General features: G+C 47.2%; 1 protein-coding gene across 4 annotated transcripts in view; it reads left to right on the top strand.

Annotated features, from left to right (window-relative positions):
* Positions 1-148: 148 nt before the first annotated feature.
* LOC306919602 (uncharacterized protein) overlaps positions 149-20,455 on the top strand; it is a gene marked incomplete at its 3' end in the record, with an annotated part of 32,315 nt that continues 12,008 nt past the window's right edge. Inside the window, exons 1-8 of one of the 4 annotated variants that reach the window (XM_079532361.1) lie at positions 149-234; positions 5,385-5,466; positions 5,857-6,068; positions 6,251-6,536; positions 6,915-6,944; positions 9,611-9,950; positions 11,562-11,767; positions 17,503-17,900. In XM_079532361.1, the coding sequence (XP_079388487.1) occupies positions 173-234; positions 5,385-5,466; positions 5,857-6,068; positions 6,251-6,536; positions 6,915-6,944; positions 9,611-9,950; positions 11,562-11,767; positions 17,503-17,900 (1,616 nt within the window). In that variant the 5' untranslated portion in view covers positions 149-172. Of the gene's footprint in view, positions 235-5,384; positions 5,467-5,856; positions 6,069-6,250; positions 6,567-6,644; positions 6,675-6,806; positions 6,837-6,914; positions 6,945-9,610; positions 9,951-11,561; positions 11,768-17,502; positions 17,901-20,455 lie in introns of all 4 variants that reach the window. The other 3 variants (XM_079532360.1, XM_079532359.1, XM_079532358.1) reach the window with 3 other exon arrangements.

Below are 20,455 nucleotides of genomic sequence, written 5' to 3'. Positions count from 1 at the left end.
CCTATAATATAAATAAATCCATTGCCATTGAGTGCGGTTTGCAGTACCCCGCCGGTCCAGCAGAGGCCAGGCTTTGACCGTGTTCCAGCAGCGCCGTCCGGTCTGTATTGTTTGTTTGCTGGAGGAGGAAGAAAAGCGTCCAGAGAAGAAGAAAGGCCTCCATTGAAGGAAAATGGCCGACGTGGAGATGGAAGTGTCTTCCAGCAGAATGAATAACGGCAACGAGCACATGATGTAAGACACGTTTTAAATGCTTTAAATGGACATTAATGAGCACCTCACAGCGTCTAGGAGCTCTGTTAGCATCGTGGAGGAAGCTAACGGCTAGCTCTGTCTCTCACACACACACACACACACACACACACACACACACACACACACACACACTGCTATAGCTCGAGCCGTTAGCTTTAGCTTTAGCATGGTTTTAGTTTAGCGGTGCCTCTGTGTGAGCACGCCGTGTACCGGAGCCTGCAGCTCGGCTCCGTGGGGGGCGAAGGGACACGGCCCCTGGGAGGGGAGCGGGGGGTCCGCGGACCACCGTGTGTGGAGGAGGAGGGGCTCAGTCAGTCAGACTGAGCCGGGGTGGAGCGTCCTACCGGCGGCGGCGCTCAGCCTCTCTCCTGCGGTGTAGCCAAACGTGCTAAAGCTAACTAACCAGCAGCTTGGCTAAGCTGGAGTTGTGCTAACTAAATAAAGCTAATTGGTTAGCTGATGCTAGGCTAGCTGATGCTAGGCTAGGCTAGCTGCACCTCGTTAAAAACACACAGTTGGATATAAGATGAATTGAACATGAACGACCCCAATGGAAACAAGCCTTCCTGAGGGCTTCCATGTTTTTTTTTCCAATTCAAAGGAGCTTTATTGGCATCATGAGGAAACATAACGTTTACATTTAGCTAAAGCAAGTGTCAAAATATAATAAAACAGTTTAAAATGTGGACAGTGTATACATTGATTGATTGAAATGTATTAACAGTTTGCAGAATTACAGTACATTTCAAGCACAAACTCAATACAAAAACTGTTAACTGAGTGGACGACACAATAAAGCATTACACTTGTTTACAATCCAATCCAATCCACTTTATTTATATAGCACATTTCACAACGCAGGTTTACAGAAAGTTAAAAGCTAAATACACTATAAAGCTAAAACAACAGACACCAACAGACCACACAGTAGAAAAAGTACACATTACAACAAAGCCACAGAAAAACACAAGAGGTCCACCTTGTTCAATTCATCATAACATTTAGAGACGTACAAATAGACACTTCTATATAGCCAAAGAACAGGAATTCATCATAAAGGAGATACAAAGGGAAAATAAACATATAGTGAGGGGAAAAAGGGGGTGGGCAGTTGGAGAATCATTGTGTAAACAGCTGTGTCTCATTGAATGTTATATACATGTATGTACATGTTTTACATGGTATATACATGTTATTTACATGTTATATACATTGTATATACATGTTGTTATATGTACATTCCATTAAAATCTCGTGTTGAACTGAACTGTATGCTGTATGTTTTAAGCCAGTGGTTCACAAGCTTTTACATGTCAAGGACCCCCAAATTGACATTTATTAGCCCGTGGACCCCCATTTGAAAAATATATGCCAGGGACCCCCCCCCCCCCCCTGTATGAGTTACAGACCCATAAGGGTCCATTTGGTTCCATTTGTACACTCTCAGAGTTACAGACCCATAAGGGTCCATTTGGTTCCATTTGTACACTCAGAGTTACAGACCCATAAGGGTCCATTTGGTTCCATTTGTACACTCTCAGAGTTACAGACCCATAAGGGTCCATTTGGTTCCATTTGTACACTCTCAGAGTTACAGACCCATAAGGGTCCATTTGGTTCCATTTGTACACTCTCAGAGTTACAGACCCATAAGGGTCCATTTGGTTCCATTTGTACACTCTCAGAGTTACAGACCCATAAGGGTCCATTTGGTTCCATTTGTACACTCTCAGAGTTACAGACCCATAAGGGTCCATTTGGTTCCTAACTGTCATTTAGCTGTCCCCCCCCCCCCCCCCCCTCAAGGACCCCTGGAACTCCCTCAAGGACCCCTGGGGGTCCCCGGACCCCCTGGAACTCCCTCAGGGACCCCTGGGGGTCCCCGGACCCCCTGGAACTCCCTCAGGGACCCCTGGGGGTCCCCGGACCCCCTGGAACTCCCTCAAGGACCCCTGGGGGTCCCCGGACCCCACTTTGGGAACCACTGTTTTAACCCATTTTTACCTGAGAGCAGTTTTCTGAAACATCTATGTTTCTGTCAGTCGTTCTTAAATAGCAGACCATTTTTTGAGTCCAACTTCAACAACGTTAGAGTACAGTACGGAGTACAGTGTTGCATCCCAGGACCCCCGGAGGGTGACATGATTGCGTCCTTTCTCAAAGTAGTGAGTCTAAGGATGCAGGATGCATCACTGTAGTGAGTCTAAGGATGCATCACTGTAGTGAGTCTAAGGATGCATCACTGTAGTGAGTCTAAGGATGCAGGATGCATCACTGTAGTGAGTCTAAGGATGCATCACTGTAGTGAGTCTAAGGATGCATCACTGTAGTGAGTCTAAGGATGCATCACTGTAGTGAGTCTAAGGATGCAGGATGCATCACTGTAGTGAGTCTAAGGATGCATCACTGTAGTGAGTCTAAGGATGCATCACTGTAGTGAGTCTAAGGATGCAGGATGCATCACTGTAGTGAGTCTAAGGATGCAGGATGCATCACTGTAGTGAGTCTAAGGATGCATCACTGTAGTGAGTCTAAGGATGCAGGATGCATCACTGTAGTGAGTCTAAGGATGCAGGATGCATCACTGTAGTGAGTCTAAGGATGCATCACTGTAGTGAGTCTAAGGATGCATCACTGTAGTGAGTCTAAGGATGCATCACTGTAGTGAGTCTAAGGATGCAGGATGCATCACTGTAGTGAGTCTAAGGATGCATCACTGTAGTGAGTCTAAGGATGCATCACTGTAGTGAGTCTAAGGATGCATCACTGTAGTGAGTCTAAGGATGCATCACTGTAGTGAGTCTAAGGATGCATCACTGTAGTGAGTCTAAGGATGCATCACTGTAGTGAGTCTAAGGATGCATCACTGTAGTGAGTCTAAGGATGCATCACTGTAGTGAGTCTAAGGATGTAGGCTGTTTACAAGCTCACAGCACGTCAATTTGTGATGTGTTGTAAGCTTGTAGATCTGCTATTTCTTTGAAAAAATATCTGAAAATGTTTCAACATAGAAAGGATTGACGTGATAATTGTGATTATCTGGTTGCCTGGCAGCCTGTGAACAGTGAATAAATGGTTTGGGAAGGCAGACTTTGCCTCCAGGTTGCCCCGATGGGCAGGTGTGTTTGACTGGGGCAGCGTTTGCCTCCAGGTTGCCCTGATGGGCAGGTGTGTTTGACTGGGGCAGCGTTTGCCTCCAGGTTGCCCTGATGGGCAGGTGTGTTTGACTGGGGCAGCGTTTGCCTCCAGGTTGCCCTGATGGGCAGGTGTGTTTGAATGGGGCAGCGTTTGACTCCAGGTTGCCCCGATGGGCAGGTGTGTTTGAATGGGGCAGCGTTTGCCTCCAGGTTGCCCCGATGGGCAGGTGTGTTTGACTGGGGCAGCGTTTGACTCCAGGTTGCCCCGATGGGCAGGTGTGTTTGAATGGGGCAGCGTTTGACTCCAGGTTGCCCCGATGGGCAGGTGTGTTTGACTGGGGCAGCGTTTGCCTCCAGGTTGCCCCGATGGGCAGGTGTGTTTGACTGGGGCAGCGTTTGCCTCCAGGTTGCCCCGATGGGCAGGTGTGTTTGACTGGGGCAGCGTTTGCCTCCAGGTTGCCCCGATGGGCAGGTGTGTTTGACTGGGGCAGCGTTTGCCTCCAGGTTGCCCCGATGGGCAGGTGTGTTTGACTGGGGCAGCGTTTGCCTCCAGGTTGCCCCGATGGGCAGGTGTGTTTGACTGGGGCAGCGTTTGCCTCCAGGTTGCCCCGATGGGCAGGTGTGTTTGACTGGGGCAGCGTTTGCCTCCAGGTTGCCCTGATGGGCAGGTGTGTTTGACTGGGGCAGCGTTTGCCTCCAGGTTGCCCCGATGGGCAGGTGTGTTTGACTGGGGCAGCGTTTGCCTCCAGGTTGCCCTGATGGGCAGGTGTGTTTGACTGGGGCAGCGTTTGCCTCCAGGTTGCCCCGATGGGCAGGTGTGTTTGACTGGGGCAGCGTTTGCCTCCAGGTTGCCCTGATGGGCAGGTGTGTTTGACTGGGGCAGCGTTTGCCTCCAGGTTGCCCCGATGGGCAGGTGTGTTTGACTGGGGCAGCGTTTGCCTCCAGGTTGCCCCGATGGGCAGGTGTGTTTGACTGGGGCAGCGTTTGCCTCCAGGTTGCCCCGATGGGCAGGTGTGTTTGACTGGGGCAGCGTTTGCCTCCAGGTTGCCCCGATGGGCAGGTGTGTTTGACTGGGGCAGCGTTTGCCTCCAGGTTGCCCTGATGGGCAGGTGTGTTTGACTGGGGCAGCGTTTGCCTCCAGGTTGCCCCGATGGGCAGGTGTGTTTGACTGGGGAAGCAACCCTTTTCATTATCCCATTTTGACCTGGGAACGCTTTCGATGTAACATTAATTTAATTTTATTTTCGGGCAAGTGGGCATGACCTTTAGGGTTAGGGTTAGGGTCTTTACTAGTGGGCATGACCTTTAGGGTTAGGGTCTTTACTAGTGGGCATGACCTTTAGGGTTAGGGTCTTTACTAGTGGGCATGACCTTTAGGGTTAGGGTCTTTACTAGTGGGCATGACCTTTAGGGTTAGGGTCTTTACTAGTGGGCATGACCTTTAGGGTTAGGGTCTTTACTAGTGGGCATGACCTTTAGGGTTAGGGTCTTTACTAGTGGGCATGACCTTTAGGGTTAGGGTCCTTAGTAGTGGGCATGACCTTTAGGGTTAGGGTCCTTAGTAGTGGGCATGACCTTTAGTCAAGTAGAACTTGACCTGTACTTGCCTGATGGGCAAGTCAGCCTCTGAGACCTGAGAACGTAGGCTACTACAAACGGTAGTTTACTGTCTGTGAGTAGTAGTAGTAGTAGTAGTAACCCTAGTATTAACCCCTGGTGTTACCAAACGGTAGTTTACTGTTTCTGAGTGAAGTGAATTAATTAATAACGCTGAGTCTTATCTCCTCCTCACAGGAAGCGAGACCTGGAGAGGAGTCAATAATAATAATAATAATAATAATTCTTCTCCTCACAGGAAGCGAGACCTGGAGAGGAGTCAATAATAATAATAATAATTATTATTATTCTCCTCACAGGAAGCGAGACCTGGAGAGGAGTCAATAATAATAATAATAACAATAATAATAACAATAATAATTCTTCTCCTCACAGGAAACGAGACCTGGAGAGCCACGAGAGGAGTGGGAACGACGACAGCGTGTCAGACGAAGGAGAAGAGGAGGAGGAGGAAGAGGTGGAGTTAATTTATATTATATAGGAGGAAGAGGTGGAGTTTAATATATTTATTATATAAGAGGAAGAGGTGGAGTTTAATATATTTATTATATAAAAGGAAGAGGTGGAGTTTAATATATTTATTATATAAGATTATATAAGAGGATCATTTCTTCTTCTGTTTTCTACATGAATATAACCACATTATAACCATATAAAATGAAAGTTAAATGAGAGTTAAATGCTGCAATTTGTAAAAAATGGCAAAATAATATATGACTCCTAACGTGGTTGAAGTGGGACTCATAAAATGTCCCTGGGACTCATTTCTAAAAGAGCATCCCTGCATCCTGGGACTCATTTACATTGAAAACCTGTTTACATCACTGGATGTGTGTGATTGGTGCAGGAGGAGGAGGAGGCGGAGCCCAACGAGACCAACGGAGGCAGGAAGCAGCAGCAGCAGCAGGGGGCGTCGGCCTCGTCAGCGTCCAAACACCACGGAGGAGGAAAACACAAGAGGAAGAAACACAAGCACCAAAAACAGCAGAAACACAGCAAGCACAAGAAGCACAAGGAGGACGAGAGGGAGAGGAAGAGGAAGCACCGCCACAAACACAGGTACTGCACGCACGCACACACGCACGCACGCACGCACACACACAAACACAGGTACTACACGCACGCACGCACGCACGCAAGTCTGTATAAATGCTATATTAGTCATATATATATATATCTAAGTATATATCTACTTCCAGCGGTGAGATTTAGACTTTGCTTTTCGTCCAAAACGCATCCAGGAAACACAAGCGCAGCAAGGAGGCGGCTGGGGGCGGGGCGGGCTCCCCCTCCTCCCCACCCTCCTCCTCCCCCCCGGGGGTGGGGGGCGGTGGGCCCCCGGGCTGCTCCGCCCTCTTTGGCTCCTCCTCCTCGTCCCTCCTGCTGGGCCTCAGGAAGACGGAGTCGTCGGAGTCTCCCTCGTCGGGCCACCCGTCCAGCCTGGACGACCGCGCTCTGCTGGAGGACCTGGAGAAGCAGAGGGCCATGATCAAAGCAGAGCTGGACAGCCAGCTGATGGAGGGCAAGGTCCAGTCTGGCATGGGCCTGATTCTACAGGTTGGTACCCTGATGGAGGGCAAGGTCCAGTCTGGCATGGGCCTGATTCTACAGGTTGGTACCCTGATGGAGGGCAAGGTCCAGTCTGGCATGGGCCTCATTCTACAGGTTGGTACCCTGATGGAGGGCAAGGTCCAGTCTGGCATGGGCCTCATTCTGCAGGTTGGTACCCTGATGGAGGGCAAGGTCCAGTCTGGCATGGGCCTGATTCTACAGGTTGGTACCCTGATGGAGGGCAAGGTCCAGTCTGGCATGGGCCTCATCCTACAGGTTGGTACCCTGATGGAGGGCAAGGTCCAGTCTGGCATGGGCCTCATTCTGCAGGTTGGTACCCTGATGGAGGGCAAGGTCCAGTCTGGCATGGGCCTCATTCTGCAGGTACGTCAGTTGACTAAAATGTATTTTGTCGGTGCCTTGATGCCATCGCAATGACTGATTTTACACTTGCTGAAAATAGCCGATCTACAAGCTCACAGCGCGTCACACTGTGAGCTCACAGCGCGTCACACTGTGAGCTCACAGCGCGTCACACTGTGAGCTCACAGCGCGTCACACTGTGAGCTCACAGCGCGTCACACTGTGAGCTCACAGCGCGTCACACTGTGAGCTCACAGCGCGTCACACTGTGAGCTCACAGCGCGTCACACTGTGAGCTCACAGCGCGTCACACTGTGAGCTCACAGCGCGTCACACTGTGAGCTCACAGCGCGTCACACTGTGATCTTGTAGATCGGCTATTTTCAGCATGTAAACCAAGTGTAAAATGACTTGTACTGGATCTCTTGTCCACTAGTCCCTTCCTAGTGGATCTCTTGTCCACTAGTCCCTTCCTAGTGGATCTCTTGTCCACTAGTCCCTTCCTAGTGGATCTCTTGTCCACTAGTCCCTTCCTAGTGGATCTCTTGTCCACTAGTCCCTTCCTAGTGGATCTCTTGTCCACTAGTCCCTTCCTAACATTTAGTTATACTGGATCTCTTGTCCACTAGTCCCTTCCTAACATTTAGTTATACTGGATCTCTTGTCCACTAGTCCCTTCCTAGTGGATCTCTTGTCCACTAGTCCCTTCCTAGTGGATCTCTTGTCCACTAGTCCCTTCCTAGTGGATCTCTTGTCCACTAGTCCCTTCCTAGTGGATCTCTTGTCCACTAGTCCCTTCCTAGTGGATCTCTTGTCCACTAGTCCCTTCCTAGTGGATCTCTTGTCCACTAGTCCCTTCCTAGTGGATCTCTTGTCCACTAGTCCCTTCCTAACATTTAGTTATACTGGATCTCTTGTCCACTAGTCCCTTCCTAACATTTAGTTATACTGGATCTCTTGTCCACTAGTCCCTTCCTAGTGGATCTCTTGTCCACTAGTCCCTTCCTAGTGGATCTCTTGTCCACTAGTCCCTTCCTAGTGGATCTCTTGTCCACTAGTCCCTTCCTAGTGGATCTCTTGTCCACTAGTCCCTTCCTAGTGGATCTCTTGTCCACTAGTCCCTTCCTAACATTTAGTTATACTGGATCTCTTGTCCACTAGTCCCTTCCTAACATTTTTAGTCTAGTTTTCTATTTGTTGACGACATTGTCAATACATTTAGCCATAGTTTAGTCGTCATAGCTTCGTTTTTTTTTAATTTAGCTTTCTGGTCTAGAGGGGCGGGTAGCCTGTCCCAGCCAGCATGCTTTCTGGTCTAGAGGGGCGGGTAGTCTGGCCCAGCCAGCGTGCTTTCTGGTCTAGAGGGGTGGGTAGCCTGGCCCAGCCAGCATGCTTTCTGGTCTAGAGGGGTGGGTAGCCTGGCCCAGCCAGCATGCTTTCTGGTCTAGAGACGTGGGTAGGGTAGCCTGACCCAGCCAGCATGCTTTCTGGTCTAGAGGGGTGGGTAGCCTGGCCCAGCCAGCGTGCTTTCTGGTCTAGAGACGTGGGTAGGGTAGCCTGACCCAGCCAGCATGCTTTCTGGTCTAGAGGGGTGGGTAGCCTGGCCCAGCCAGCGTGCTTTCTGGTCTAGAGACGTGGGTAGGGTAGCCTGACCCAGCCAGCGTGCTTTCTGGTCTAGAGGGGCGGGTAGTCTGGCCCAGCCAGCGTGCTTTCTGGTCTAGAGGGGCAGGTAGCCTGGCCCAGCCAGCATGCTTTCTGGTCTAGAGGGGTGGGTAGCCTGGCCCAGCCAGCATGCTTTCTGGTCTAGAGACGTGGGTAGGGTAGCCTGGCCCAGCCAGCGTGCTTTCTGGTCTAGAGGGGCGGGTAGCCTGACCCAGCCAGCATGCTCTCTGGTCTAGAGGGGCAGGTAGCCTGGCCCAGCCAGCGTGCTCTCTGGTCTAGAGGGGCAGGTAGCCTGGCCCAGCCAGCATGCTCTCTGGTCTAGAGGGGAAGGTAGCCTGGCCCAGCCAGCATGCTCTCTGGTCTAGAGGGGCAGGTAGCCTGGCCCAGCCAGCATGCTCTCTGGTCTAGAGGGGCAGGTAGCCTGGCCCAGCCAGCGTGCTCTCTGGTCTAGAGGGGCAGGTAGCCTGGCCCAGCCAGCGTGCTCTCTGGTCTAGAGGGGCAGGTAGCGCTGTATAATCTTAGTTAGTTAGCTTCATTTATTGTCCATGTGTGGAAATGTGTCTTCGGTCTCAACAACAGTAACAACACTTACACAAAAAAAACAATCTAGCGAGACATGTTATAATTTAGTGCCTTAATGGCATTAGGAATGAAGGCATTTTTAAAGGTGTTAACGGTTAGCTTTAGGTACTTTGTACCGTCTACCAGAGGGGAGTAGTTCTAACTCCCTGCAGAGTGGATGATAGGAAGTCATTTGCTATCTTGACAGCTTTTTTGTTCCCGTAGTACTCCTTGTAGATACAACTTAACCCATTTTGGGCGGGAACCCCTTTTGGTGTTAGCATCATGTTATGCTTTAGCTATTTTTTGAAAAATCGAAGAACGACTGACATAGAAACATAGCTTTTTCAGAAAACTGTCAGTTGGGTTAATTGTTTCTGTCTCTTCCTAGTGAAGATAGTAGATCTAATATTTTCCCGTGATGTCCACGCCCCCTCCCCCTCCCCCCCCCCCCCCCCCTGCAGGGCTACAACTCAGGCTCGGAAGAGGACGGTGGCGCTGAGTCTCGCGGCGTACGGAACGGCGAACAGCGGAACCAAAGGACCGCCGGGGGGGGCGGGGGGAAGGCCTCGGGGGCGTCGCCCAGGGCCGGGGGGGGAGGGGGGAGGAGCGGCGGGGGGGGGAAGTCCAGGCGGGACTCGACGACGGAGGCCGGCGGTGGTAAGACGGCCTCGTCCAAACAGCAGCAGCGCCGGAGTCGCTCCGAGTCCAAGGACCGCACGACCTCCAAGGACCGCACGACCTCCAACAAGGAGCCCAGCAAGCAGGACAGGACGGCCAAGAGCGGCAAGGAGGCGACTAAAGGTTTCATCGCGTTCTTATTTTATTTTTAAGTTTTTGAGGGGCCCCTCCTCTAGCCCCTCCCCTAGCCCCTTCTCATGCATGATAGCATGCTAACTAGGGATGGTCCAGTACAAACCAAGGCATTTATCGAGACCCGAGTATCAATAAGCGTTTGGCTTGTCGAGCCTCTTATCAGGTATAGCCGCAGCGGCTGACGTCATGGGCCGCTCGCTATAAAGGGGGCTTGGATGCGACGGGTGGTTGCGTGGTTCGTCATCGTTTGCCGTGGTGGAAGTATGGTGGAACGGGTGAAAAGTTTAGTAACATAAAAAAAGACAAGAGGGGCGCTAAATGCAATAATGTAGCCTACCACAGTTGTTGCATGCACGAAAGGGAGCATCTCGACAATGCATAGACATCTGTCCATAATGCATTGTATTAAACCCAAATGCGATACCTTTGCATGTCTGCACCGAGTCGAAACAACACGGGAGCCTCAGCTGCTGCAGCGGAACAAACATCCTGCTCTTCCAACCAACGCATCTTGTGCTTACCGTGCTTGCTGCCCAAGGCAAGCACGGTAAGACGTTGCCATAAATTATTAAACCAATTCATAATAATACGTTTGGGAAACTCAAATCTCCCTGCCATAGAGTTATAATACTGTATCTCCCACGAATCGATTGAATAGTCTCACATAATACGTGACGTATTCAATGTGCAACTTCTCAGTTGCGTGCGTGCGTGCGTGCGCACGTGCGTGCGCGCGCACCTTAGAACTGTTTATTGGCATACAAACTCACAACTGGCCAATAAAAATAAGGTTCTGTTCTTTCCACAAAGTAATAGCAAATGCTCGATAAGGACATCGTTATCAATAAAACCTTAACGAGCTCCATCCCTAATGCTAACTGCTCTATGTTCTGTCCTGTTAGCATGTTAGCATGCTAACACTGCTCTATGTTCTGTCCTGTTAGCATGTTAGCATGCTAACTGCTCTATGTTCTGTCCTGTTAGCATGTTAGCATGCTAACTGCTCTATGTTCTGTCCTGTTAGCATGTTAGCATGCTAACACTGCTCTGTTCTGTCCTGTTAGCATGTTAGCATGCTAACTGCTCTATGTTCTGTCCTGTTAGCATGTTAGCATGCTAACACTGCTCTGTTCTGTCAGCATGTTAGCATGCTAACTGCTCTATGTTCTGTCCTGTTAGCATGTTAGCATGCTAACACTGCTCTATGTTCTGTCCTGTTAGCATGTTAGCATGCTAACACTGCTCTGTTCTGTCCTGTTAGCATGTTAGCATGCTAACTGCTCTATGTTCTGTCCTGTTAGCATGTTAGCATGCTAACACTGCTCTATGTTCTGTCCGGTTAGCATTTTAGCATGCTAACTGCTCTATGTTCTGTCCTGTTAGCATGTTAGCATGCTAACACTGCTCTATGTTCTGTCCTGTTAGCATGTTAGCATGCTAACTGCTCTATGTTCTGTCCTGTTAGCATGTTAGCATGCTAACTGCTCTATGTTATGTCCCCAGACAGGAGTGTCCTGTTAGCATGTTAGCATGCTAACTGCTCTATGTTCTGTCCTGTTAGCATGTTAGCATGCTAACTGCTCTATGTTCTGTCCCCAGACAGGAGCGTCCGCGGCAGGAGTCGCTCGAAAGACAGGAAGCGCTTGTCGCGCAGCCCGGTGGGGGCGGGGCGGTCCAAAGACAGGGGCAGGAAGTTGTCCAGCAGCTCGCCCCCTGGGGGCGGGAGGCGAGCGGAGCGGCCGGGCTCGGACCGCACCAAGCCCGACGTCGACGCCACCAAAGCCAACCAGGACAGGACGGCAGCGGTTTGTTTGGTTTTTAATATTGTTATTATTATTACCGGTATTTAAAAAATTAAAAAAAAAAAAACATTCCCAAAAAAGTTGAGTTAATAACAAAAATCTAGGGATGCACGATTAATCATAGCATAATCGGAATTGGCCAAATCGGACATAAAAATACCATATCGGATTCGGAACAGTCTCAAAATTATACACATTATTTAATCTGTTTTCACCAGCAAAGAAAGAACATTTAACAGTTTAAGGGCACGGTCAGTTGCCCGAGACGGAGATTGATAAAAACTACGGAGATTAATGATATCAAAACCGGTCGCATCGCTTCACAGCCTAGGAGTGCTTGTTGCCCAATCCTCGGTGTTGCACAACAGTGACACGTCATCGGAAATGTTCCCTGCCTGTTTAGCGGACGAAAACGAAAATCTTAAAATTCGCGATCTAAAACATCCCGTCTAATTATGAAACAAGATCCTGTGTTAGACGGCGCTCAGCGGTCCAGTCGCTAGTCACGATAGTTTTATTCTTACCTCCCGTTGTTGTCGATCGACTCTAGAGTGGTGTGGCTATTGTTAGCTGCTACACACACATTCACAACAACTTCCGGCCCGTCGTTTTTTTTTGATTGATTGATTGAAAAATGTATTAACAGTTTGCAGAATTACAGTACATTTCAAGCACAAACTCAATACAAAGGCTGTTAACTGTGAGTGGACGACCCTATTAAGCATTACACTTGTTTCCAATAGGGTCCACAATGTTCAATTCATCAACAACATTTAGAGACGTACAAATAGACACTTCTATATAGACAAAGGACAGAACAGGAATTCATCATAAAGGAGGTAAAAAGGGAAAAGAAACATATACAGTGAGGGAAAAAAAGGGGTGGGCGGTGGGGGGGATTCACGTTCAGCTCCGTTCATTTGTTTGTTTTCTTTGGAGGAGCTGCGTTGGGTCCCCAAGTCGGCTCCGTGGCCGTACCTTGAGTTGGCTGTGTGGCCGTGACCATCTCTTGTGTTGTCCTTGTGTTGGGTCCCCAAGTCGGCTCAGTGGCCGTACCTTGAGTTGGCTGTGTGGCCGTGACCGTCTCTTGTGTTGTCCTTGCGTTGGGTCCCCAAGTCGGCTCAGTGGCCATACCTTGAGTTGGCTGTGTGGCCGCGACCGTCTCTTGTGTGTTTGAGGGATTCCGATTTTACAGGGGCCAGTTTCTTCTTGTGGACCAGACCCATTGCAAGATGCTGTACTCTTGCAATGGGTTCGGGGGGCGAGGTCAAGTAGGAGCCTGACCAGTTTGTTTTGGGAAGTCTGGAGCCTGGTTTTAAGGGCCTTTGAGGTGCTGTGGTACCAGGAGGTGCATGCATAGTCAAAGAAACCCTGTACAAGGGCTCCTGTTAAGGTCTTCAAGGTGTTTTTGTCAACCAGTGAGGAGATCCTGTAAAGGAATCTTGTTCTATGGTTGACCTTTTTGATTACGTTGGTGGCCATTTTATCACCGGAAAGATTAGCCTCCAGGATGGAACCTAGGTAGGTAATTTCATCTTTACGTGTGATAACCAGGCCCGAACGGAATACGCGGCCGCGGTGTTCCGATGAAAACGCCGCAGATTTTCCGCGGAAATTTAACCCGTTCATGTTGTAGTTTACTTTACCCAGGCCAGCATAATATTAACCAGTGGATGCATCCCGCCCCTCCCTCCTCCCCTCATTCTCTACTGCTGACTAATATGTTGGAGGCTCTGGACGAGAATATTTAATATAGCTTTATATCAAAACTTCAAAAGCTGTCGGAAGTCTTTTTTTTCAAGTGCCGTATCTGTTACCTTCGCTGCCCTGACTGCATGGCTGGCTGTCACTAGTGTCCAAATGCCGGTGGTCGCATATTGCTCGTGCTCGTGCACAACGCAACAAACAAACTTCGGGAGAGAACGCCACTATAAGCACTTTTCATGGCCACGGACAACGAGAGCACAGTCTAACTGCGGAGGGAGAGTGAGAGCTGTTTCTGTTTGTGGCATGACGTGCTGCGAGCTCACAGATCTACGCTTCATGCAACGAATGTACCCGTAGTTTGTTCTATTAAAGGGTAGATCGCTACCGTTTGGGGGCTTAGCAGCCCCCCAGACGATAGCCCATCTAGCCTTATAGAACGAACGTACCGATATGCTGTGAGCCTAGCCTGTTGCTAACGCGACCCCCCTCCTCTCTCTCTCTCTCTGCGTATCTCTCTCTCTCTCTCTGCGTATCTCTCTCTCTCTCTGCGTATCTCTCTCTCTCTCTCTCTCTCTGCGTATCTCTCTCTCTCTCTCTGCGTATCTCTCTCTCTCTCTGCGTATCTCTCTCTCTCTCTCTGCGTATCTCTCTCTCTCTCTCTCTCTCTCTCTCTCTCTCTCTGCGTATCTCTCTCTCTCTCTCTGCGTATCTCTCTCTCTCTCTCTCTCTCTCTCTCTCTCTGCGTATCTCTCTCTCTGCGTATCTCTCTCCTCTCTGCGTATCTCTCTCTCTCTCTCTCTGCGTATCTCTCTCTCTCTCTCTGCGTCGCGTGCGAGATATTATAGGAAATGGCCTACCATACATTTCTTATTTTACATTTTATGTTATTAGTATTTGCATCTGAACTTGTCATTAGCCTAACTGTAGGCATAGATACATACCATACCATAGCCTATTTGAATAATAATAAATAGGATAGTAAATAGTACTGTGACCAGATTTAACTGAGGGACTGCCATTGGATTTCTTTTCATGTCATATGAAAGCAGGGAATTATAGTTTAAAATTGTTGATGTTGATTTCATTATGGTATTTGCCATATGGCAATATGCCAATATTGGTTTAAAACAACGTTAAAATGACCAGTGAGCACCTGCAACTGCACTTTTTAATATTTTATGAGGACTTGGTTTCAATAAATGAGTCCAGTACATTTTACAGTGCTAACTGTCTAACAGACCCAAAATGTGATTTATTCATTATGATCTGTTTGAAAAGTAGAAATATAGGCTTCCTTCTTATAGCTGCCTCCTTCCAATAAAAGCCCGGTATCAGAATCGGTTAAGACAAATAAAAGCCCCAGATTATAAATGAGGATTTACGGTAGATCTTAATTGCTTTGTTGTGGTACTTTAAGGTTTATTTGGCATATTTAGAGTTATTTTTGCTCTAAACACATTGATTATAGTCCTGGATAACTGTCTAAAACCTTCAAAGAAAAAAAAAAACACTCCGCAGAATCCCGCAGATTTTCCTCCGGAGTCACCGCAGAAAAACAGAAAAAAACCTGCAGATTCCGTTTGGCCTTAGTGATGACATTGTCACCCACTCTAACCGGTAAAAGTGGTCCGGGCGCTATAAACGATGGGCACATTGTATTAATGGATTAAAAGTGGTCCGGGCGCTATAAACGATGGGCACATTGTATTAATGGATTAAATAAGCCCGAGCCCTCAAGGTGCTAATGTGTGTACTCGTCTCATTCAGTTGTGAAAACAGACACTTGGAAAAGAGTACAGACTATTTATTGATTGATTGAATACTTTATCAACAGGCTTTGGGCCAATCAGCCCCTATAGGGCCTATAGGCTTGTTTCCATTGTGGTCCTCTGTATAATATCAGAATCGGTCAGAATCGGTATCGGCAGAATATGACCCTGCAGATAATCTGATATCGGATATCGGTCATAATTTCATAATCGTGCAGCCCTACAAAAATCCAATGATTTATTTTTCAGTAAAGTCATGAAAACAAAGAATGAAAAAAACAAGAAATTCCATAAATTAGGACAAAACAAAATACATACATACATGGATGCACCTGGGACGTATCCTCATTGATGTATCCTAAGGTCATCGGGGTTTCGGGTCTCCCAACATCATACCCCTCACTCAGGTGACCCAGCCGGGGTGATCAAGTCCCGACTTACGTCCCAGTAGCTACCCTCGATCAGTCCCATTAGGGAAAAACCAGGGCCACACAATCCGTTCTTCCTGAACTACTCTGCCGGGACTGGGAGGTACCATTCTGGCACGTCGAAGGACTAGGCTCTGTGGGTTGACTCCTGTTCGGGCCCCTCCTACGTCTCACCAGGTCCACTCCTGCTCTCACCAGGTCAGGCCCTGTGCGTTGCACCAGACTCCCAGCACCAGGCACTTTATTCAGGAATAGTGGATTCTCGAGCCGCAACAGTTCCGCAGGCTCCACCTTGCCCTTGGTGGTGCCGCAGGCGCCGCTTGAGGCTTGAATGGCCCTCCTAAAGGCCTCACCATGGGTTTGTTGGGCTTCTTCCTCACGGAAGACACAGGCTGGGGCGCCAACCCATACTGCTCCCGGGTGCCGTCTAATTTCCGGCTGCCACCCGTCTCTCCGGTGGTCACCAGACTATTCCTGGTTGTCACGTAGTCTATTCCTATGAGTCACTATAAATAGAATAACTAAACAAAATACATACATACATGGATGCACCTGGGACGTATCCTCAGTGATGTATCCTAAGGTCATCGGGGTTTCGGGTCTCCCAACATCTTTTTCTCACGGAAGACACAGGCTGGGGCGCCAACCCATACTGCTCCCGGGGAAGGAGAACAAATATTTAAGAAGTAGTGACAATAGCAGATCTGCTATTTTCACTAGTTTGGGGTCACGGGTCTGAAACGTTTTGGGAACCAGTTGCTTTTATAGTAGTCTGAAACTACAATCTGACTTAAAGATGGCGTGCCATGATTTTTTTCCACCCTAAAACATGATTAGGTCTTATTGTTATATAAGGAGTAAGAGTTTTTCAAAAAAGTGTACAGTATTTGTTAAAATGTCGTTTTTTATAAAAAAAATTACTAAAATCAAATGTTGCTGCAAAAAACAACACTGGAAGAAACCCTAAATACAAAGTTAATACATCAGGGTGTCTAATGAAGTACTGTCGCCTCATAGACACATGAAAACGACTCCAGGGTGTCTAATGAAGTACTGTCACCTCATAGACACATGAAAACGACTCCAGGGTGTCTAATGAAGTACTGTCACCTCATAGACACATGAAAACGACTCCAGGGTGTCTAATGAAGTACTGTCACCTCATAGACACATGAAAACGACTCCAGGGTGTCTAATGAAGTACTGTCACCTCATAGACACATGAAAACGACTCCAGGGTGTCTAATGAAGTACTGTCACCTCATAGACACATGAAAACGACTCCAGGGTGTCTAATGAAGTACTGTCACCTCATAGACACATGAAAACGACTCCAGGGTGTCTAATGAAGTACTGTCACCTCATAGACACATGAAAACGACTCCAGGGTGTCTAATGAAGTACTGTCACTTCATAGACACATGAAAACGACTCCAGGGTGTCTAATGAAGTACTGTCACCTCATAGACACATGAAAACGACTCCAGGGTGTCTAATGAAGTACTGTCACTTCATAGACACATGAAAACGACTCCAGGGTGTCTAATGAAGTACTGTCACCTCATAGACACATGAAAACGACTCCAGGGTGTCTAATGAAGTACTGTCACTTCATAGACACATGAAAACGACTCCAGGGTGTCTAATGAAGTACTGTCACCTCATAGACACATGAAAACGACTCCAGGGTGTCTAATGAAGTACTGTCACCTCATAGACACATGAAAACGACTCCAGGGTGTCTAATGAAGTACTGTCACTTCATAGACACATGAATAACTGGAAACATTGTGGCACTCCATCTTTAATCTGTGTGATTTCTGCCACCATGCAGGGCTCCCGGTCGCCCCCTGGTGGGCGCGGCAGGGGGGAGGCGCGCCCGGGGCGCTCCTCGGACGCGGAGCGCGGAGGAGGAGGAGGCGACAAGCGGCCGGCCAAGTCACCGTCCAAAGACGCCTCGTCGGGGAAGGAGAACCGCTCGCCTCAGCGGCGGGGGGGAGGAGGGGGAGTCCACGGGGGGGCGGGGTCGTTGTCCCAGGGCGGGGCATCGCCGCCCCCGCCGCCTCGACACAAAGACGGACAGACGGCGTCCGCAGAGAGGACGATGTCCAAGCACTGTAGCCACTCCCCCTCCTCCAGAACCACCAGGTCTCCGCCCCCCAGAAGGCCACGCAGCCGCTCCCCCCCCGACCCCCGCAGGAGAGACCTGGACCGGCCCGAGTCACCACAGAGGTTAGAATGACTTCTATTAAACCTTTAACAGTAGAGTCACCACAGGTTAGAATGACTTCTATTAAACCTTTAACAGTAGAGTCACCACAGGTTAGAATGACTTCTATTAAACCTTTAACAGTAGTCACCACAGGTTAGAATGTCTTCTATTAAACCTTTAACAGTAGAGTCACCACAGGTTAGAATGACTTCTATTAAACCTTTAACAGTAGAGTCAGAGGTTAGAATGTCTTCTATTAAACCTTTAACAGTAGAGTCACCACAGAGGTTAGAATGACTTCTATTAAACCTTTAACAGTAGAGTCACCACAGGTTAGAATGACTTCTATTAAACCTTTAACAGTAGAGTCACCACAGGTTAGAATGACTTCTATTAAACCTTTAACAGTAGAGTCACCACAGGTTAGAATGACTTCTATTAAACCTTTAACAGTAGAGTCACCACAGGTTAGAATGACTTCTATTAAACCTTTAACAGTAGAGTCACCACAGGTTAGAATGACTTCTATTAAACCTTTAACAGTAGAGTCACCACAGGTTAGAATGTCTTCTATTAAACCTTTAACAGTAGAGTCAGAGGTTAGAATGACTTCTATTAAACCTTTAACAGTAGAGTCACCACAGGTTAGAATGACTTCTATTAAACCTTTAACAGTAGAGTCACCACAGGTTAGAATGTCTTCTATTAAACCTTTAACAGTAGAGTCACCACAGATTAGAATGACTTCTATTAAACCTTTAACAGTAGAGTCACCACAGGTTAGAATGTCTTCTATTAAACCTTTAACAGTAGAGTCAGAGGTTAGAATGACTTCTATTAAACCTTTAACAGTAGAGTCACCACAGAGGTTAGAATGACTTCTATTAAACCTTTAACAGTAGAGTCACCACAGGTTAGAATGACTTCTATTAAACCTTTAACAGTAGAGTCACCACAGGTTAGAATGACTTCTATTAAACCTTTAACAGTAGAGTCACCACAGGTTAGAATGTCTTCTATTAAACCTTTAACAGTAGAGTCACCACAGGTTAGAATGACTTCTATTAAACCTTTAACAGTAGAGTCACCACAGGTTAGAATGACTTCTATTAAACCTTTAACAGTAGAGTCACCACATATTAGAATGACTTCTATTAAACCTTTAACAGTAGAGTCACCACAGGTTAGAATGACTTCTATTAAACCTTTAACAGTAGAGTCACCACAGGTTAGAATATCTTCTATTAAACCTTTAACAGTAGAGTCACCACAGGTTAGAATGTCTTCTATTAAACCTTTAACAGTAGAGTCACCACAGGTTAGAATGACTTCTATTAAACCTTTAACAGTAGAGTCACCACAGGTTAGAATGACTTCTATTAAACCTTTAACAGTAGAGTCACCACAGAGGTTAGAATGACTTCTATTAAACCTTTAACAGTAGAGTCACCACAGGTTAGAATGACTTCTATTAAACCTTTAACAGTAGAGTCACCACAGAGGTTAGAATGACTTCTATTAAACCTTTAACAGTAGAGTCAGAGGTTAGAATGACTTCTATTAAACCTTTAACAGTAGAGTCACCACAGGTTAGAATGACTTCTATTAAACCTTTAACAGTAGAGTCACCACAGGTTAGAATGACTTCTATTAAACCTTTAACAGTAGAGTCAGCACAGGTTAGAATGACTTCTATTAAACCTTTAACAGTAGAGTCACCACAGGTTAGAATGACTTCTATTAAACCTTTAACAGTAGAGTCACCACAGGTTAGAATGACTTCTATTAAACCTTTAACAGTAGAGTCAGAGGTTAGAATGACCTCTATTAAACCTTTAACAGTAGAGTCACCACAGGTTAGAATGACTTCTATTAAACCTTTAACAGTAGAGTCACCACAGGTTAGAATGACTTCTATTAAACCTTTAACAGTAGAGTCAGAGGTTAGAATGACTTCTATTAAACCTTTAACAGTAGAGTCACCACAGGTTAGAATGTCTTCTATTAAACCTTTAACAGTAGAGTCACCACAGGTTAGAATGACTTCTATTAAACCTTTAACAGTAGAGTCACCACAGGTTAGAATGACTTCTATTAAACCTTTAACAGTAGAGTCACCACAGGTTAGAATGTCTTCTATTAAACCTTTAACAGTAGAGTCACCACAGAGGTTAGAATGACTTCTATTAAACCTTTAACAGTAGAGTCACCACAGGTTAGAATGACTTCTATTAAACCTTTAACAGTAGAGTCACCACAGGTTAGAATGTCTTCTATTAAACCTTTAACAGTAGAGTCAGAGGTTAGAATGACTTCTATTAAACCTTTAACAGTAGAGTCACCACAGGTTAGAATGACTTCTATTAAACCTTTAACAGTAGAGTCACCACAGGTTAGAATGACTTCTATTAAACCTTTAACAGTAGAGTCACCACAGGTTAGAATGACTTCTATTAAACCTTTAACAGTAGAGTCAGAGGTTAGAATGACTTCTATTAAACCTTTAACAGTAGTCACCACAGGTTAGAATGACTTCTATTAAACCTTTAACAGTAGAGTCACCACAGGTTAGAAT

This window comes from Electrona antarctica (genome assembly GCF_951216825.1).
Source record: "Electrona antarctica genome assembly, contig: scaffold_526, whole genome shotgun sequence".
NCBI lineage: Eukaryota > Metazoa > Chordata > Actinopteri > Myctophiformes > Myctophidae > Electrona > Electrona antarctica.
Note: the sequence above shows the minus strand (reverse complement) of the source record. Positions and strands in the feature narration are given on the sequence as shown.